We start from the raw sequence: 19,310 nt of genomic DNA, 5'->3' as shown, positions 1-19,310 counted from the left end.
GTAGTGTTATTGATGAAGAAGAGCAGACTTCATATGTATTATGACTGAGAAGATGACAATCACAGTGAACTGCAAAGTTGGGTACACAATATAAGAAAATCAGGCAAACGATCCTCCAATTTCCCTTGTTGTTTTACAGAAAATCGGAACCGAGGAAAGAAATAAGGCTACATTTTTTTGGTTTATCGTTTCTAATCATGCGCAGTCTTTCGTTTCTGCTATGCAAATCACATTCGATGTCTGTGCAATGCGAATTCAGCCAAAGTCGTGCGGGACCCTTTTTTTTGCAATGGCACCCCAAACGCTGTGCAATGTTGCCGCGATTTCCGCCTGCCGAATCGCGGTAACATCGCGCAAACAGAATCGTGGGACGCACGACGCCCAAAAAAGGTACAAGAGCTTCTCTTGTGCGTCATGCGTTCCGCGATTCTGTTTGTGTGATGTTACCGCGATTCGGCAGGCGGAAATCGCGGCAACATCCGCATAGCGTTTGGGGTGCCCTTGCAAATCACGGGCATTGCACAGGCTTCCTGCGATTTGCAATGATTTCCGGATCGCGGGCGGAATCGTGGTGATTCTGCCCGTGATCCGCTGCGCCCACATGTGAACGTAGCCTGATACTGCGCTGCAAAACTCATTCTACAGCGAACGCTACTGGTGTTTTTATAACATCCAGTGTGCATGAGGCCTTAGATCAGGGATCCTCAAACTACAGCCCTCCAGCTGTTGCGGAACTACACATCCCAAGAGACATTGTAAAACTCTGACATTCACAGACATGATCAGGCATGATGGGAATTGTAGTTCCTGAACAACTGGAGGGCCATAGTTTGAAGACCCCTGCCTTAGATTGTAAGCTCTAACGAGCAGGGTTCTCTGATTCCTCCTGTATTAAACTGTAATGTAATTGTACTGTCTGCGCTCACGTTGTTGTAAAGCGCTGCATAAACTATCAGCGCTATATAAATCCTGTAGAATAATAAAAGACAAAGACTACAGATTCCACCTTAAAGCAGTGCGAGTATGAGAGCCATCCTATATAAACATGACTTCTCTGGATCTTGTTGACAACAGTAGTCTTCCTTTATTATTGGGGGCAGAATGTCACCAAGGAAAAAGCTCAGCTCAGATAAAAGCCAACAAGTCAGGGTTACATAACCTTTCACAGACAGCATATCACCCACTCTGTGATTTATGACTTTGCACATACAAGTAAAAGGGGGAGTGATTGGAGGGGGGGGGGGGAGCATAAATAAACACAAACCAGCAAAGGGCAGAGTTTGTGTATTGGGGAGAAGATGTAGAGGAAACCCAAGGATTAATGTAAGAGGAGAAAATCTGGAGCCGCTCAGAGTCTGTGAAAAGAAAAGGCTTGAATAAAAATAAACATTCTCCTCTACTTTGTAGAAACAAGCAATGTTTACTTAACAAATGTTGTTTACTTAAGCAATGATGACTTGCCTAAAATACTTAGCAGTCAGGTAAGCTCTGTATTAAGGCTGAAAGTGCAAATTAAACTGATTACGCCAGGCATCCTTTAAAGCCTGTTAACGTGTGCCTAGGACTTCTACAGCACATACATACATACATGGCACAATTTGGGCACGATTTCAGAAATATTCTCTGAACGTGTGATAAACATATAACGCAGTACAAAATCCGATAGAATGGCTCTCGATAAAGTACAAATCTTCCGGTAGCACACAAAGCAATAACAGATAACCGAAAACCAGTCCAAGAGCAAAGATCACAATGAATAACTTACCATAGATGATAGAGCTTGTATGGGAAAAAAAAAAAGTCCCCAAATGGTAAAGTCAGCAAACAGGTGGATCAATCTTTATTCCACCGTTCCACCCCACCTCCCCCTCCTTTCTCCATTTCCCCCCTCCCCCCTTCTTGTTCAGTCTATGGAAAGAGAACAAATAGTACAGCAGTGTCCTTCACCATCCACAATCACTATAAAGCTCTCAGCCTGGTGTTGCTTTCCTGAGCTAAGCCCCCCCCCCCCCCCAGCCTTCGGGGATACCTCATGTCTTTAGGGATTTTATGATGCACGCCTGTATTTGAATGCACCCACCAGGACGGTTTACTACTATCCTTTTTGTTTTTGGGAGGGTGTGTATGTGATCAGCGCAGGGCTATAATAGCAATGTCTAGACAAAGGGTCAGGGATCATGCAGTCTCATAGGACAGCCAGGGAAGAATGAAAACTCATCCTACAAGCTTTCACCAATGCTTGGCCGGACACTGATAGACGTCACAAGACTGCTATATACTGCTGATGAGAAAAGGTATTTAGCAGTTTATATCTACTAAAATAATAGCTTTTTTATGTTCCGTGTACTTTGGGAGACCAGATATCGTGAATGCAGGTTCTGGATTTTATAAACTATGATTAAGGCCCTTGTGGACTGAAACATGTCAGTGTTGGCTCTATTTCAGAATGAATGTACTCACTTGGATTGAATAAAGATTGATTTTATATGATTGGTTGCCGACTTCACGATACATAGGAGGACATTTGTGTGTGGATTGGAGATTGCTTGTCAGGCACCATGAGTGAAGAGAGCTCAAGCCCATCCTATACCTGCTATTGGGTTGTAGTTCCATTACTCTACTCTACACCACAGGATTGGTTTTTTAAAAAAGTACTCGTCTCTATCCGTTTACTAAAAATGAATCATAAAAGTATGCAGACATAAGAGGTCCCCATGTTTCTGGCGATATATTAGTAACGTTGGTGACCTTGGCATTAGAGATGAGCTCAGGCACTTCCAGATCCTAGTTTGAGCCCACCAGGAAGCGGTCACTGTACTGGGCCAATCATAAGTGGCCTAAGCATTCCCCTCCCTTCAGCCGCACGTATACAAGGGGTGTGCATATATACAGCTGCGGGACAGGGAATGCCTGGCCTGCTTATGGTTGGCTTAGTACAGTGACTGCCTCCTGGCAGGCTCACTCAGGTTGACTCGAAATAGAATCTGAACGTGCCTAACCTCACTGGCACCAGAAGTGATGGCTGCAAAATCTCGGAAACTGCTGACTGCCCAGTGTTTTCATGCATTAAGTGTCGGTTCACACTACGGCGATCCGACTTCGGGGGCGACTTGTCAGTCCCGTGCACTGCGACTTCAGTGCGACTTGCATGGACTTCACATAATGGAAGTCAATGCAAGTCGCTCCAACTTCGGTCAAAAGTAGTGCAGGAACTATTTTCTAAGTCAGAGCGACTTGAGTTCCCATAGCACTGAATGGACTGCGACTTGTCAGGCGGCCAAGTCGCGGTAGTGTGAACCGGGACTTAAGAGTCTATGGAGTGCTTTGAGAACGGAGCAAAAAAAAAAAAAAAAAAAAAAAGGGGAGAAGAAGTTCTGTGGATAAAAACCTTTGATAATGAGGACTGACTTGTTCAAGATGACAGAAGTGCACAAACTACTCAAAACAACCACTCAACACCACAGTGGTGTATATGAGGGTGTCTAAGAATACACAAGACTTTAGAAAGATGGACTATAGAAGCAGGAGACCACAAGCTACCATCACACACCTGGAGCAGCGTTTTCTCCCAAGGTAATGATTAAGCACAAGATGTATGTGTGAAACGCGTCTACGTGACCCAATGTTGGTGTCTTTGGTGTCATCGCTTTGGAAATTAAAGGCTATTGGAATACCTGGATGTGTGCCCATTTCTTTTCTTACAGGAGACCAGGATGGATTCCACTGAAGCTACAGTGAGCACAGGATAACTAAACCTTGATGATTTTCACCAACATGCATGAATTAATGGATCCATGCTGTCAATCGATGGTCCAGGCAACTGGTGGCAGTGCAGTGGTAAATAGCTCACAGTTATCTAATGCTGCCAATTCTCCAATGTGGTGCCAACCCCCAAGCCTTAAAGAGAACAACAAACATTTGAGCCCTCATTTCTACTGCTTCATATATTTGTGTCAATTGTGTTTCCATTAGGCTACATTCACACCTGAGCGTAGCGTTTTTTTACCGAGATTTACAGGCGTTTTTACAGGCGTTTTTTGTGCAGGCGTTTTTAGATTGAATAGAGACCAATGGAAAACGCCTGTAATCTGCCCAAAAAGAAGCTCATGTACTTTTTTGAGCGTTGGGGGTTTTGCTCACAGCGTCAAAACGCTCAGATGTGAACAGGGGCCATTGAAATGAATAGGATTTTTCTTGCTGGGCGTTTTGAGAGCTGATCCTAGAGCAGAAAAACTCCCCAAAAACGCCCCAAAACGCCTACATGTGAACGGAGCCTTTAAGTCTGTTCAGCTATGTGGAATATGTTGTATTTAAATCAATAATAATAAAAATCAATCCAAAATAAATATGCAGTTTCAAATTCTTAAGCAATGGGGGTGTTCTGAGCATGCCTACAATACTTGAAATAGCTGAGCAATAATGGCCATAGACTGATTGGAATTCGGCCATGAATTTCAATTTATGTGTGGTCATGCCCATTGGACCAAAGTCGAATGAAGAGGGTCTGAAAATCTCTACCATTATTACCAGACAAAAGGTATATGATGACACGCACTACTGCATGGAAACAGATGCGAATGGACCCCTGACCTTCACTGAAAAGGACAATACTTTCTCTGTGCATGTGCTAGTGCCAAACTGTGGATCCCAAGAATAATGGACAATGTGTGAGCAGCTAGGGACTGAAGAAAACCTTGCAAACACAAGCAACTCACACAACTTGTGTTTTTTACTAAGATTCTACACAAAACTGGCTAAATGCATAATAAGGCGCTTGGGAAAAAAAAAAAAAATCACTACTTTACTGTAGCGTCATGCTAAAATTAAACTAGTTGTGGTTCCATGGCTAGGCTAGCTCTACCAACTTGGTCTAATTTCAAAACGGTGAGCATTCTTTTTTATGAATTTATCCTAATACAATTCTGCTCCCTTCCCCCATAAATGTCAGTATGGATGGTATTTAAATACAACTTCACTGTGTAACCAGCATGGCATGCATGACATTGCCTTTTCTACAAGAGCACGGTGCATGAAACCCAATGGCCTCCATTCACTCCTATGAAAGCCAGGCTACAGACAGGCCTTACGTTGAAGTGAATGGAGGCCACAGCTTGCATTGTGGTGCTGGGCAGGCTGGGGAGTAGAGCTGCAGGATTCTTGATAAAATGAGAATTGCTATTTTTTTTTGCTTAGAATAAAGATTCGGAGTCTGGGCGCAAGATCAGCTTTCACATTATACAATAAAAAAAGTGGGCCAACTTTGCTGTTTTAGTTTTTCTATCTAAAACATTAAAGTGTATTCTTTCTAAAAAATTGCTTTTGAAAGACTGCTGCGCAAATACAGTGTGACATAAAATATTGCAACGACCACCACTTTATTTTCTAGGGTCTCATATATATATATATATATATATATATATATATAATGTTTGGAGGTTCTAAGTAATTTTCTAGCAAAAAAATACAGATTTTAATTTGTAAACAACAAGTGTCAGAAAAAGGCTTAACCTTAAGCCCCCGTTCACACTGGGGCGACCTGTCAGGCGCTCTGGTCGCCTGACAGGTCGCCTTCCATAGAGAAGCTGTGGACCCGTTCTAATAGGAGCGACACAAGTCGCTCCGACTTAGAAAAAGGGTCCAGAGCTTCTTTGGGGCGACCCGGAGCGACCTGCATAGACTTCAATGTTATGAAGTCCGTGCCGGCCGCTCCGAGGTCGCGGGGCGAGCAGCGCGCCGTGACCTGTGAGGTCGCCTGGCGAAGTAGCGTCGCCCCAGTGTGAACGGGGGCTTAGGAGGTTAAATTGCCCTCATTTACAGACCGAAGTTCATTCCTTGATCTATTCTAGAAGAACCAAAATGATACAAGGTTTATAGTTATCTCCCAGCGCAGAAATGTTGATAAACATTTGACAGCTGTGAGTGAGCAGAGAACGCTCTGCACTGTATGAATCGTGGAAATGCTAGATTAAGATCGTGAGCAAAGTTAAATCGAGATCACTATTTTTGAACAATTAATCTTGCAGCTCTACTAGAAAGTAAAGATCTCAGAACATCAGGGATAAGTTGTACACAAATATAACCTACTATGAAAATTTTGGAGAAGGGGGAGGGGCAGAAAAAACTGAACTTTTTATTTTAAAACTGTCCTCAAAAATGTTTCTATCCTTTCACCCCCTTAAAATGGAAGTAAACCCATCAATCAACAGTTTCAAAAAACGATTACATTCCCGGCACCTGTCACATTGGTTGTGCTCTCAACCAAACTGTCAAACCATCCAATGGCTGGTGTCATAACGGATCACATGTGCAGCATCATGGCGGATTAAAGATTAAACAGAACTCCTTGACAGAAGCTTCCTTGACTGAAAACGATAGGAGGGATTACTTCCACTTAAAAGCCTGACAAATTAGAATGCAGTCATTACCAAAAAACATCTCGTCATAACAATCAATAACGACCAAGCTCATACTTTAATAGGAATGCTTCTTCTCTTTTGACTGGGATCCTGATACAGTTTCCAGAAATTTACCAGCACACTGGCATTTTGCAGAATTATAAAACCTGGCTGTGCGGTATCTGTAACGGTGTTACATCACTCCTATACATACAGTATTTACAAACCAGTTATTGCACTCATTGCTCACATCTGCTGCACCACTTGCAAAATTTGTTTAGCCAGCCTGAGCGTTGGCACCCCACTGCCTGGAGGTGTTCACAAATGCTGCTACCTGGAAATGCACAATTTCAAATATGACAATATTTCTGGGAGAATTTAGAGGTTAGAATACCATGTAGAGTCAACTCAATTCCCAATTGAGGCTTTCTCACAAAATTATATATATATATATATATATATATATATATATATATATATAGAAAGTGTATACTGGATAATTAGTGAAGACATAATATATGCACAAACAAGCAACTCATTGTTGTAAACAAAACACAATACAATACAATCCACATTTATGAGAAACAAAAAAAATAAATCAAATAAACGTCCATAAAGAGTATTCAATACAAAAATAAAGTGAAAGGCTCTCAGGGTGACATGAGAAGAGAACAGGGTGACAAACAGGTATTTAAAAACAGCCACCTTTAAATCAATCTCAGCTTCTCATTAAACCACAAGTCTCCCCCAGTAAAACCAGTATGAAGACACATATCCAATGCAATATCCTTAGATCTTTACTTACACTTCTACAAAGATAACATTGTCAATAAAGTATAACCAAAAAAAAAATCTGCTTTGCCTTTTTAATTTGGATAGCGCAATTAAGGGTTAAAACCCATCAGGTTTTTTTTCTTCATCTGTGTCCCATTAAGGAGACTTCACTTCACTTCCTGTTCCATAACCAAAACAGGAAGTGAGAGGAAATCCCAGGTTGTCACCATAATGGGATTTTCTGTCACTTTCACTCGTGGTGATAATGGTAAAAAAGGACAGTTAGAGAAGGTGAATCTCCCTAAAGGTGTCACAGACAGCAATAAAAACCTGACAGGTGTTCTGATCCCTCTCCCCTCTGTCTAAATCCCGGTTCACACCGATGCAACTTTGAAATCACACTACTTCAGCGCGATATCAGTGCCACTTGCACTGCCGATTTTATTGCGGCTTGTGACTTCATTTAACAGAAGTCTATGCAAGTTGCAATGAAATCAGTAAAAAGTTGTACAGGAATCTTTTTCAGAATTGCTGCAACATGAATCATGGTAATATCCATCAAGGTGGCCATTGCCAGCAATGGGGTGCGACTTTACATGCGATTTGCAACTGTTAAATTTACATGACAAGTTGCACCAGTGTAAACCTGGGCTAAAACTTAAAAAAAAGTTTTGCATTCCGAGGATGCTGTGCCGTCTGTGCCCAGAGCTGAGCCAGAGGTCCAGGGATTTGAAAATCGCTGCTCTTCTCTCTCTCTTCTTTGTGCAGCACCTTTGGCACAATGGACCAGAGCGATTCTGATTGGTCAGCGCCGTCACAGCGAATCCCTCTGATCTGTCTCAGAAGCAAAGCACAGAGAAGAGGGAATTTCAAATCCCTGAACTGCTGGACCAGCACTGTAGGAACAGCATCACCAGAGTGTACAGGGAGGACTTACAGTGTTGTTCACCTTTACATTTTGTTTCTGTAAAAGAAAACACTTTAAATCTCTGAAAAGCAGACTTTTTTTCAACAATGAAGCAAAATGCCCCCCAATTTTTAGTAGTAGACCAGCTAATATGAAGTAATGTAGGCCATACACACTATACAATTGTCTTTAGATTTTTTCCTTTAGACTTACCAAAACCATATAAGATCAAACCTAAACACTTTCAACTTGTATGCAATCTGGCCGGCCCTTGCACTACATAGAAAAAGGTAAACCTAAAGGAAATCTACCAACAAAAGTTGTATAGTGTGTATCCAGCTTAAAGCTGGATACACACTATACAACTTTTGTTGATAGATTTGCATTCGATTTACCTTAAATTATGTAGTGCAAGGGCCGGCCTGATTGCATGCAAATTGAAAGTGTTTAGGTTTAGGTATTATTATGGTTTTGGTAAGTCTGAAGGAAAAAAAATCTAAAGAAAATTGTATAGTGTGTATGGCCCATTAGACTTATGAGCCATACACACTATAAGATTTTCTGAAGACTTTTTCCCTTTAGACTTACCATAACCATATAATATGAGGTCAAACCTAAACACTTTCAATGTGTATGCAATCTGGCAGGCCCTTGCACTACATAGAAAAGGTAAATCTGAAGGAAATCTAAGAAAAAAGTTGTATAGTGTGTATCCAGCTTTACCAAAACCATAGAATATGAGGTCAAACCTAAACACTTTCAATGTGTATGCAATCTGGCAGGCCCTTGTACTACATAGAAAAGGTAAATCTACCAACAAAAGTTGTATAGTGTGTATCCAGTTTAAAGCTGGATACACACTATACAACTTTTGTTGATAGATTTGCATTTGATTTACCTTAAATGATGTAGTGCAAGGGCCGGCCTGATTGCATGCAAATTGAAAGTGTTTAGGTTTGACCTCATATTATATGGTTTTGGTAAATCTAAAGGAAAAAATCTAAGGACCGGCCCTTGCACTACATAGAAAAAAGGTAAATCTAAAGGAAATCTAACAACAAAAGTTGTATAGTGTGTATCCAGCTTAAAGGAAAAAATCCACAGAAAATTGTATAGTGTATATCCAGCTTAAATTAGTCCTAGGTAGCAAGGAAGCACTGGAAGCTTTGGAATTCACACCTACTGTGTCACACTTTCTCTCTAATAATTCCAGAATTTGGCGTGTTTAATGGATTGCCAAGGTACAAGAGTGACACATATAGGGGGGATCATCAACAAATACTAAAATACTGAAATTGCAGTAGAGATATAACAAACTCTGCTGTATTGAAATATACACTCAGACAAGTGTCACTCTAATGTTAGTGCCAGCTTCTAAGGGTGTCTCCAAATACTGTCAACATCTCCGCTCTCTTATCCATAATCCAAGCAACTGTGTTCATCACTTCCACCATGATACTGCAATCTGGAGTTCTGATATTCCCAATATTAAATACACTAACTGACAGTTCCGTGTCCCACACATAAGCATAATCCTTTACAGCATATAAACGTGTGCGTCAGGACCTACCTGTCATTTTATAATAAAATCTTTCTATTTTCCAGATAGAAAACAAACAAGTCTGTGCACACAGCAACAGCAGAGCTGCCGGTGACACTTGTCAGCTGGAAGGAGCATTTTGTTACATACAGGGACACAAATTAATACAAAACTCAAAAGAAACAAAGCAACAAAAGGCAACTGTAGAAGCAAGGCCATGCATCAGATTATAGAAGCGACTGGAGAGAGAAATAAAAAACCATATCAGCCCTACACTTCCCTTATGTATACAAAACATGATTTAAACTGCAACCCAAGCAATAGCTCATCTCAAGTGCATAAAGCATTGTTCTGGGCACAATATAAAATAGAGGAAAGGAGGAGTTGCATTATAGACGGTGAGGATCAATCCAAATAAGCAATGCATCAACCACAAGATGACATGACCCATTCTTACCTCTAAGGCTTCCAAGGTATTGAAACTGGCAATTGCAAAGCCATCAATTATATCCTCCTCCTGAGAGCTGGATTCTCGCCTTTTACGTCTAGGCGGTCTGGTGTTTCTGGCTGAAGCGACTGGATTTTTACCATTCTGATTTGAATTCTCCTTTCCCAGGCCCCTTTCTGCTTCCGAGCCGGAGGAGGGGCTCTGGTTTCGGGGATCCCTGACAGATGGGTCTCTTCTCCTCACCCTGTCCCTCTGAGACCTGGATCTCCTGCTTTGCTGTTTCATTTTGACATCCATCGTCTCTCGAGAAAGACAAAAAAACAAAAATCCGCTAATTATAAATCCACAGGGAAAATTCCAATGAGTGACCTTGAATCCACAAATCCAATTACTAAGCACAACGGATACTGGGAACAGGAGACACTGACGACTTCTGGGAAGGGGCTGTTTTCTGGGACACTTTCTCAGTAATCCAAGTGACAGTTCTTTTTTTTGGTGTTGATTCTAGCACCCAGATCCAATCCTGCTACTTAGTAGCCAGTGTGAGTGGAACTTTTAGGTGCCATTTAATGAAGGTTGGATGTGCCATGAGCCTACCCCAGATGGTGTAGAGGCTGCTGTAGTATCATCATCCTCCTCCTAGTGGGGGGGGGGGGGGGTCACCAATACCTCATGGTGGGAGGACACCCCTCCACTGATGGAGATCTCTTTCTCTTCTGTGGGTGGATCAATGTGACAGCAGATGCAGGGAATCCAGAGAAGAAAGCCCAGATCCTAATCACAGGCGCTGAGTGCCGAGCTTCCTCGGTGCCATTCTCTGTCCTCCTCCTCACATCCCATCCATTCTCGGTCCCGATCGATCCCCCTTGGCCTCCCCAGCTCCTCCGGGTCACCGATCGTCCGATCCTACAAGAAGACACAAATGGGGGACACGTTAGATCAGCGATCGGAGCTCTTAAAGAGACAGGAGGAGGAAGGGGAGGAAATGTTCTCCTCTCTGAATTGTACAGTGCAGCAGAAAAAAAAAAGCCCAAAGCAGATAACTGACGTACTTCCGCCAGCCTGTAATTACCAGAGGAAGTGAGCGACTTTATTAGAGTTTAGATTTGGCTCCGGCGATTAACCCGCTGCTGGCCGGAGCCGATTGCTGCAAAGGGCACTGTACAATCGGAGAGAGCCCCCGCCTCTGTCACGATTCATCGCGATCAACACAAGCCTTGCCCTGCCCGTCACACATCAACACAACACAGGGAGAACACCGCTGGTTACCCACGGCAACCAATCACATTCTCCCACTCTGCACTGCAAGCATAAGCGGGGGAACCTGATTGGCTGGGACTGCTTTCCCCTCTGGGTGGATGTACAGCAGTCATGTCACAAGCACACATAATAATGGGGGGCTATACTGCCTGCCCCCCTATATAACCATAGCAACCAGTCACTAGAAAGTCTAATCAAACCTAAATTAACTGGGTCCCCCAGATTTTTATAGATTGTTTCTATTATGCTCATTACCTATCTATGTCATATACAGTACCTATATACAAGCACATACAGTCTGGATCTCTCTCATCAGCCTGATGTCAGATAAGGACCCACAACACCCTCCATTAGTACCCTTATTACCCATCTGTCATATACAGTACCTATATACAGTCTGGATCTCTCTCATCAGCCTGATGTCAGATAAGGACCCACAACACCCTCCATTAGTACCCTTATTACCCATCTATGTCATATACAGTACCTATATACAGTCTGGATCTCTCTCATCAGCCTGATGTCAGATAAGGACCCACAACACCCTCCATTAGTACCCTTATTACCCATCTATGTCATATACAGTACCTATATACAAGCACATACAGTCTGGATCTCCCTCATCAGCCTGATGTCAGATAAGGACCCACAACACCCTCCATTAGTACCCTTATTACCCATCTGTCATATACAGTACCTATATACAAGCACATACAGTCTGGATCTCTCTCATCAGCCTGATGTCAGATAAGGACACACAAAACCCTCCATTAGTACCCCCAGGCATGCAAACTGCTGCTCACCCCCAACCCACAAATCCATATGACAAGAGCTGTCATATGTAGAGGAAAACATCAGGAGGTTGTCATGGCTGAGGAATGGACCACAGGTCACATGACTCTTATTTCTCCCCTAGCAACCACATCAGCTTCCCTCCTGTCACACACAATGAGATTATCGGAGGAATGATCCTCTGTTTTTTGCATGCTAATCTCATATCGAAAATGAAGAGTTTACTAAAGTGACGAAATTCCTACGACAGAATAAAAATTCGGAAGTGATGTAATGTTTTATATTGTGATTTCAAACGACATCTGTACTGATTAAACAAAAATCGTACCATCTGGTATCGAGTAAAATTTTTGTGTTTGTCCGATATGATAATAATCGGATGAATTATCGTGATCGGCTCTCGAAAGCTCTGTAGTAACGATCAGATTATCGTACAATCGCTGTGTTTTTCATACAATTTTCTGATCACGCGTACAAGCCTTTTTGGCAAAGTAGAATACTTATGGCACTTTTCCACTGCAAGTACCGGCTCGGCCCTGCTTGGCTCGGTTTGGTTTTCCACTGCATGGTACGGTGTTGGAACGGTTCGGTACGGTTTGCTTTTCCACTAATAGTAAGTGGGTGGGATAACAACGATTCTCTGACCAATCAGTAGCTAGTAGTGACAAACCGTAAAGGCTGCATGCAAAGGATTGTGGGATATGGTATCGGTACGGCCCTCTTGGAACCACAACCGAGGTGGTACTGTTTAAGCGAGCCGTACCGTTCGGTTCCATGTAGTGGAAAATCGCTGCCGTACCATACCGTTCCAACACCATACCATGCGGTACCATGCAGTGGAAAAGCGCAAAAGCGAGCCGAACCGTTCGGTTCCATGCAGTGGAAAAGTGCCATTAAAGGGTAAGTTTACCATTTCACAAGAAATGAAGAGGTGAAATGACGGTAGTGATACCCCATGCTGCTGGTGTAGCGGCCTGTACACAGCAATTCTCACTAGTGTATAGTGCTGCACTGCTATAAAGTATGAATTGCTGGTTGTGCTAATTATAGATATACTTAAAAGAGATGTATGGGGTTTTTTTTTTTTTATTCATACTTACCTTGGTGGATGCAGCATTGGTCTGATGCTGCATCTGTCACCAGGCGCCTCAAACACGAAGAACCAAGCGATCATAAACCACTGATCACTCGGTTCTCACAGTCCCCCAAGCAGAAAGCTGGTGACAGTCAATCAGCAGCTCTCCCCTCTGCAGACCTCCTCGCTCACTGGTGTGCTGGGCTGTGGAGGGGGCGGGAGCGGCCGACTCAGGCTCTCAGCAGCTCGCAGAGAGGCTGAGCCGGGGGACGGTCCAGGCATGTGGGCGGATCCCAACTCCATGGTCGTGATGACGCCCGAGCCTGGACCAACATCTGTGACGTCAGCAGTGAGTGACTTCAGCTGAAAACGAGTCACAGGAGGGCAAAACAAACTGCACTCCTGTGAAGTACAAGCTCAGTATTGAACCCTACAGACTAAAACTGGATACACACTATACAACTTTTCTTTAGATATTTTCCTTTAGACTTACCAAAACCATATAATATGAGGTCAGACCTAAACAATTTCAATTTGCATGCAATCAGACAGGCCCTTGCACAACATAGTTGAAGGTAATGCCCTGTACACACTATCAGATTATCTGAAGACTTTTGTCTGCAGACTTACCAAAACCATATAATAGGAGGTCAAACCTAAACACTTTCAATTTGTATGCAATCCGGCAGGCCCTTGCACTACATAGAAAAGGTAAATCTGAAGACAAAAGTCTTCAGATAATCTGATAGTGTGTACAGGGCATAAATCTAAAGGAAATCTACCAACAAAAGTTGTATAGTGTGTATCCAGTTTTAAGCTGGATACACACTATACAACTTTGGATGTTAGATTTCCTTTAGATATACCTTTACTATGTAGTGCAAGGGCCTGCCTGATTGCATACAAATTAAAAGTGTTTAGGTTTGACCTCATATTATATGGTTTTGGTAAATCTAAAGACAATTGTATAGCGTGTGTGGCCCATTAGACTGGGATGCCAATAAAGTTCATGTGCATGTAAAGGCAGGCGTCCCAATACTTTTGACAATATAGTGTATATGCGAAGCAGGACACCACATGTGATGTGGATACAACTTGCACCACATTCCTATTCAAATCACATGCGATTTTTTGCACTGCAATTTGAGTCAAGTCATTTTGAATGGACTCAATCTGCACGGCACAGCGCAAAATAGGTACAGGCATCTTTTTTTTTTTTCCCCCCCGCACCAGAATGGGATTGCGTGGGTATCCATGAGATCGGATTCTTGCAATTGCACTGTGTTTTGTAATCTGTTTTGGGGCATCATTATTTTAATATCACACCGGTGGCAGATTGCACGAATGGAGTGTGATTTCAGTGCGGTGCGGGAAACGCTCAGGATTCGCTTCATTTCCTTCATTGCATATATGTGAACCGAGCCTAAATGACTGAGAGGAGGGCAAAAGAATGCAGCTAAACAAAATAAGCATTTTTTTTACCCAAAAAGCGCTGCATGTAAAGTTTTCAGAACACTTTAATGTATAGGGAAGTTTGTGGCAAAAGATTAACTAACTTTTTAAAGCTGAAGTTTTAATCTGCTTATATTTTACCTTCACTGGTTCTTTCTCTCCCCTATCAACAATTATATTTTTAAATAAAATCTATTCTTTTACCTATCTTTTACATATTTTATTTTAGATGTCAATACTACATCTCTGTGCTTGTCTATGTAATGCAGGCAGATAATGGCTGGGGGGATGGACCAGCAGGGTGTTGTACATAGCTTACAGAAAACATCACAGCTCCCCGCCCCATTACTCCTCTCAAGAGCCTTCAGCCTTGCAGTGGGTTGGCTTTTAGGAGGAGTTACCTACACCTTATCAATGCCTTGATGAGTGAGGAGTTGACCTACCTAGGCAGGCTGCATTTACATGGAAACTCCCCTAAAGAACACCCACATGTGATATTGATCCACCATGATTGAAAGAACTGAAATCCAATCAATGAAAGAGGCTGAACAGGGACAGTAGACAAGGGTGGATCCTGAAAAGGGCTCAAAAACGTTTTCCTGTGTGTTGTAATAACACGCATTTTGGTTGATTTACTAAAACTGGAGAGTTCAAAATCTAGTGCAGCTCTGCATAGAAACCAATCAGCTTGCAGTTTTATTTTTGGCAAAGCTTTAATTAGAAGCCGATTGGCTACCATGCACAGATTTTGCACTCTCCAGTGTTAGCAAATCAATCCTATGTAAGCCACACAATTACTGCAACGCACCACATCGGAAAAGCGTAAATGGGCTATGCACACTACAATTGTCTTTAGATTTTTTTCCACAACCATATAATATGAGGTCAAATCTAAACCCTTCCAATTTGTATGCAAATCAGGCAGGCCCTTGTATTACATAGTTGAAGGGAAATCTAACAACAAAGGTTGTATAATGTGTATCCAGCTTTAGGCCCCATTTACACTAGAGCGTTTGTAGCTCGAATCTTCAAAGTACATGAGCTTCTTTTAAACTACAAGCTTCAAACATTTTGGCACCAATAGACTTTGGGAGCACCTACCAAAACTGCATGAAAAGCAGATATCCCATGGGTTTTTTCCAGGAAACTAGCTTTTCATTGGCTAAAAATTATTTTAAAAGGAATGCCAAAGCCTGCAAAATAAGCTTGAGTATGAGTGTCGGGTCACACTTATGCGAATTCGCAGCCTGTTCCCGCATTGCAAACGCACCCCTGGCAGTTCACACTGCCATATGCGATACGCTGGGGGTGTCAATGAAATGTTAACGACACCCCCAGTTTGATCGCATATCGCAGTGCGATCTTTACAGTTCGCACAGGATCGGATCGCACAAGTGTGAACCACTGTGCGATCCGATCCTGATGCGGCTGAAAAAAGGGTCCTGTGCGACTTTTGTGCGGGTGCAGTGCGAATTTAGCCATACAAAGTGTATGGCTGAATTCGCACCGCACAGCCGATTGCATGTAATGAAGGAGCAGTGCGATCGCCGCAGCCGCAAGAATGTGAACCGGCACTGAATGCAGTCTAAAAGGTGGTCGCAACTGAGTCCCGGTTCACATATATGTGTGATGACAGACATTGCATGTAATTCGGAGCGCACTGCTCTGAAAATCACATGCGATGTCCGTGTGATGCAAAGTCAGCCATACATATTGTATGGCTGAATTTGCTTCAGATTTGGTTCAGACACATCTTGCACAGGACCCTTTTTTGGGTCCGCCAAAAATCGGATTGCATGGGTGCGATCCGATTCATGTCCAAACTGACAGTTCACACTGCAATATGCAAACTGATCTGGGGGTGTCGTTAACTTTGTATTGACCGACCTCAGGGATTTGCATATGGCAGTGTGAACTGCCTTCGAATTATATACGATGCGGGAACCCGCTGTGGATTCGCAGGGTTCCTGCATCGCATATATGTGAACTGGCACTCAATTCTGCTACACTTGATTTACTTACACCAAGGAATGCAAAATCTGGTGCAGCTGTGCATGATAGCCAATCAGCTTTTTCACCTTGTTCAAACCTCTTAGATTGTAAGCTCTAACGAGCAGGGTCCTCTGATTCCTACTGTATTGTATTTGTACTGTCTACCCTCAAGTTGTAAAGGGCTGCGTAAACTGTCGGCGCTATAAAAATACTATATAATAATAATTATTAAGCTTTGACAAAAGAAAACCTGGAAGAGGATTGGTTTCTATGCAGAGCTGCACCAGATTTTGCACTCTCCAGTTTTAGTAAATCAATCCCTCTTAAGGCAGATTCACACTTTTATGTACAGGCGTATCAGATACACTGTCTTGCTACGTGGATGCTGGTTGAGGACCCACAGGAAATGAATGGGCACTTTCACTACAGGTACATTTTAAATAATTAAATTGGCTCCTTCTGCTGTATTCTCTTTTGAGCGGGATACATTTCTAAGTGCTGTGCTGATAGCATAAGTTATTTAAAAAACATTTTCCTATGCATCTAATTTCTTGCCGCACATTAAATATGGCAGTGTACCGCAAATGTTAACAGACTGTCAATAAGCACTTGATTTAATAGAAAAACCACCATGATAACCACATTTCTTCCACATCAGATACCCATAGTGCCACATCTACCTTGCACAGGGGAAAGCATTGCATGTAGACCTCAACACCAGTGTGTCTCCTGTGTCCAGTAAGTGCAAGATCTTTTACAGTCTGAGATTTTGTTTGCAATGAAATGTGACATGCTGGCTAACATACACAAAAGCGTAGCATGGTAAACCAGCGTCAGTTTGTTGCAATTTGATATTTTTTTAAAAACTGAACCTCAGGCTCCCCCCTAGGAAAGCATGACTTTTAGGCACTAATCGCAAATGAGTGCCATTGAGTGGTTTAAGTACCTTATCCAAGTTGTCACATAATACAGCTTCAAAATTCATGAAATAAAAATGTGGAGTGTGTACTACAAGGGGGCAAATTGCTCTTGTGATGTCATTGCCGTTTCCTTGACAACCTGATCCAGCAACCATAATGGGAACTAATCATGTACTTGTGTATGGACCCTCTCTTGTGGGTATAAATACTGCCAATGTAACTATCCATTACTAAAACTTCCTTCAAACCAAGCAGATGTCCTAAAGAATTCCAATCTGATCAAAATGACATTTTCTTTTACACTAAAATGAATAGTACATACAAACACAATTAAATGTCTATTACTCTTATAATAAAAACACACAGAACTGAAATTGTGTGCCCGTGAAACTCGGGGAGGGGTTGGTCTGGAGCATGTTACACCCAAATTATGGGTGTAATGTGTAACATGCACTGACGAGCGAACTGATCCTTCAACAAGTCCCTAGAACGAGCAGTTAGCCTTTGCAAGTTTCCCAGTGTTGAGCTTCAAAACCACATTTTGTTAGACCCATATTTAGGGTCCACAGCTACCCCCCCCCCCCAAACAACATTTTAGGTTAGACCCATATTTAGGGTCCACAGCTACTTCCTCCCCCCCAACAACATTTTATGTTAGACCCATATTTAGGGTACACAGCTAGCCCCTCCCCCCCCCAACAACATTTTATGTTAGACCCATATTTAGGGTAGACAGCTACCCCCTCCCCCCCAACAACATTTTATGTTAGACCCATATTTAGGGTAAAAACCTACACCCCCCAACAACATTTTATGTTAGACCCATATTTAGGGTCACAGCTACCCCCCAACAACATTTTATGTTAGACCCATATTTAGGGTAAAAACCTACCCCCCCAACAACATTTTATGTTAGACCCATATTTAGGGTCCACAGCTACCCCTTCCCCCCCCCAACAACATTTTATGTTAGACCCATATTTAGGGTCCACAGCTACCCCCTCCCCCCCAACAACATTTTATGTTAGACCCATAGTTAGGGTCCACAGCTACCCCCCAACAACATTTTATGTTAGACCCATATTTAGGGTAAAAAGCTACCCCCCCAACAACATTTTATGTTAGACCCATATTTAGGGTACAAAGCTACCCCCCCAAAAACATTTTATGTTAGACCCATATTTAGGGTCCACAGCTACCCCCCCCCCCAACAACATTTTATGTTAGACCCATATTTAGGGTAAAAAGCTACCCCCAACAACAACATTTTATGTTAGACCCATATTTAGGGTCCACAGCTACCCCCTCCCCCCAACAACATTTTATGTTAGATCCATATTTAGGGTCCACAGCTACCCCCTCCCCCCCAACAACATTTTATGTTAGACCCATATTTAGGGTCCACAGCTACCCCCTCCCCCAAACAACATTTTATGTTAGATCCATATTTAGGGTCCACAGCTACCCCTTCCCCCCAACAACATTTTATGTTAGATCCATATTTAGGGTCCACAGCTACCCCCTCCCCCCCCCAACAACATTTTATGTTAGACCCATATTTAGGGTCCACAGCTACCCCCCAAACAACATTTTATGTTAGATCCATATTTAGGGTCCACAGCTGCCCCCCCCAACAAAGTTTTATGTTAGACACACATTTAGGGTCCACAGCTCCCCCCCCCACAACATTTTATGTTAGACCCATATTTAGGGTCCACAGCTACCCCCCCCCCAAACAACATTTTATGTTAGACC

At 42.6% G+C, this 19,310-nt stretch overlaps 1 protein-coding gene across 9 annotated transcripts in view; it reads right to left on the bottom strand.

The window, feature by feature from the left end:
• FBRSL1 (fibrosin like 1) overlaps window positions 1–10,509 on the bottom strand; it is a 694,572-nt gene extending 684,063 nt beyond the window's left edge. For all 9 annotated transcript variants that reach the window (XM_082244088.1, XM_082244093.1, XM_082244090.1 and 6 more), the window contains exon 1: window positions 10,074–10,509. In XM_082244088.1, coding sequence (XP_082100214.1) covers window positions 10,074–10,361 — 288 coding nt within the window. In that variant the 5' untranslated portion in view covers window positions 10,362–10,509. The remainder of the gene's footprint in view (window positions 1–10,073) is intronic.
• Between the last annotated feature and the right edge of the window lie 8,801 nt (window positions 10,510–19,310).

Source organism: Pelophylax lessonae (genome assembly GCF_965119305.1).
Source record: "Pelophylax lessonae genome assembly, chromosome: 1".
In the NCBI taxonomy this organism is placed as follows: Eukaryota; Metazoa; Chordata; class Amphibia; order Anura; family Ranidae; genus Pelophylax; species Pelophylax lessonae.
This window is presented reverse-complemented; position numbering and strand designations above follow the sequence as displayed.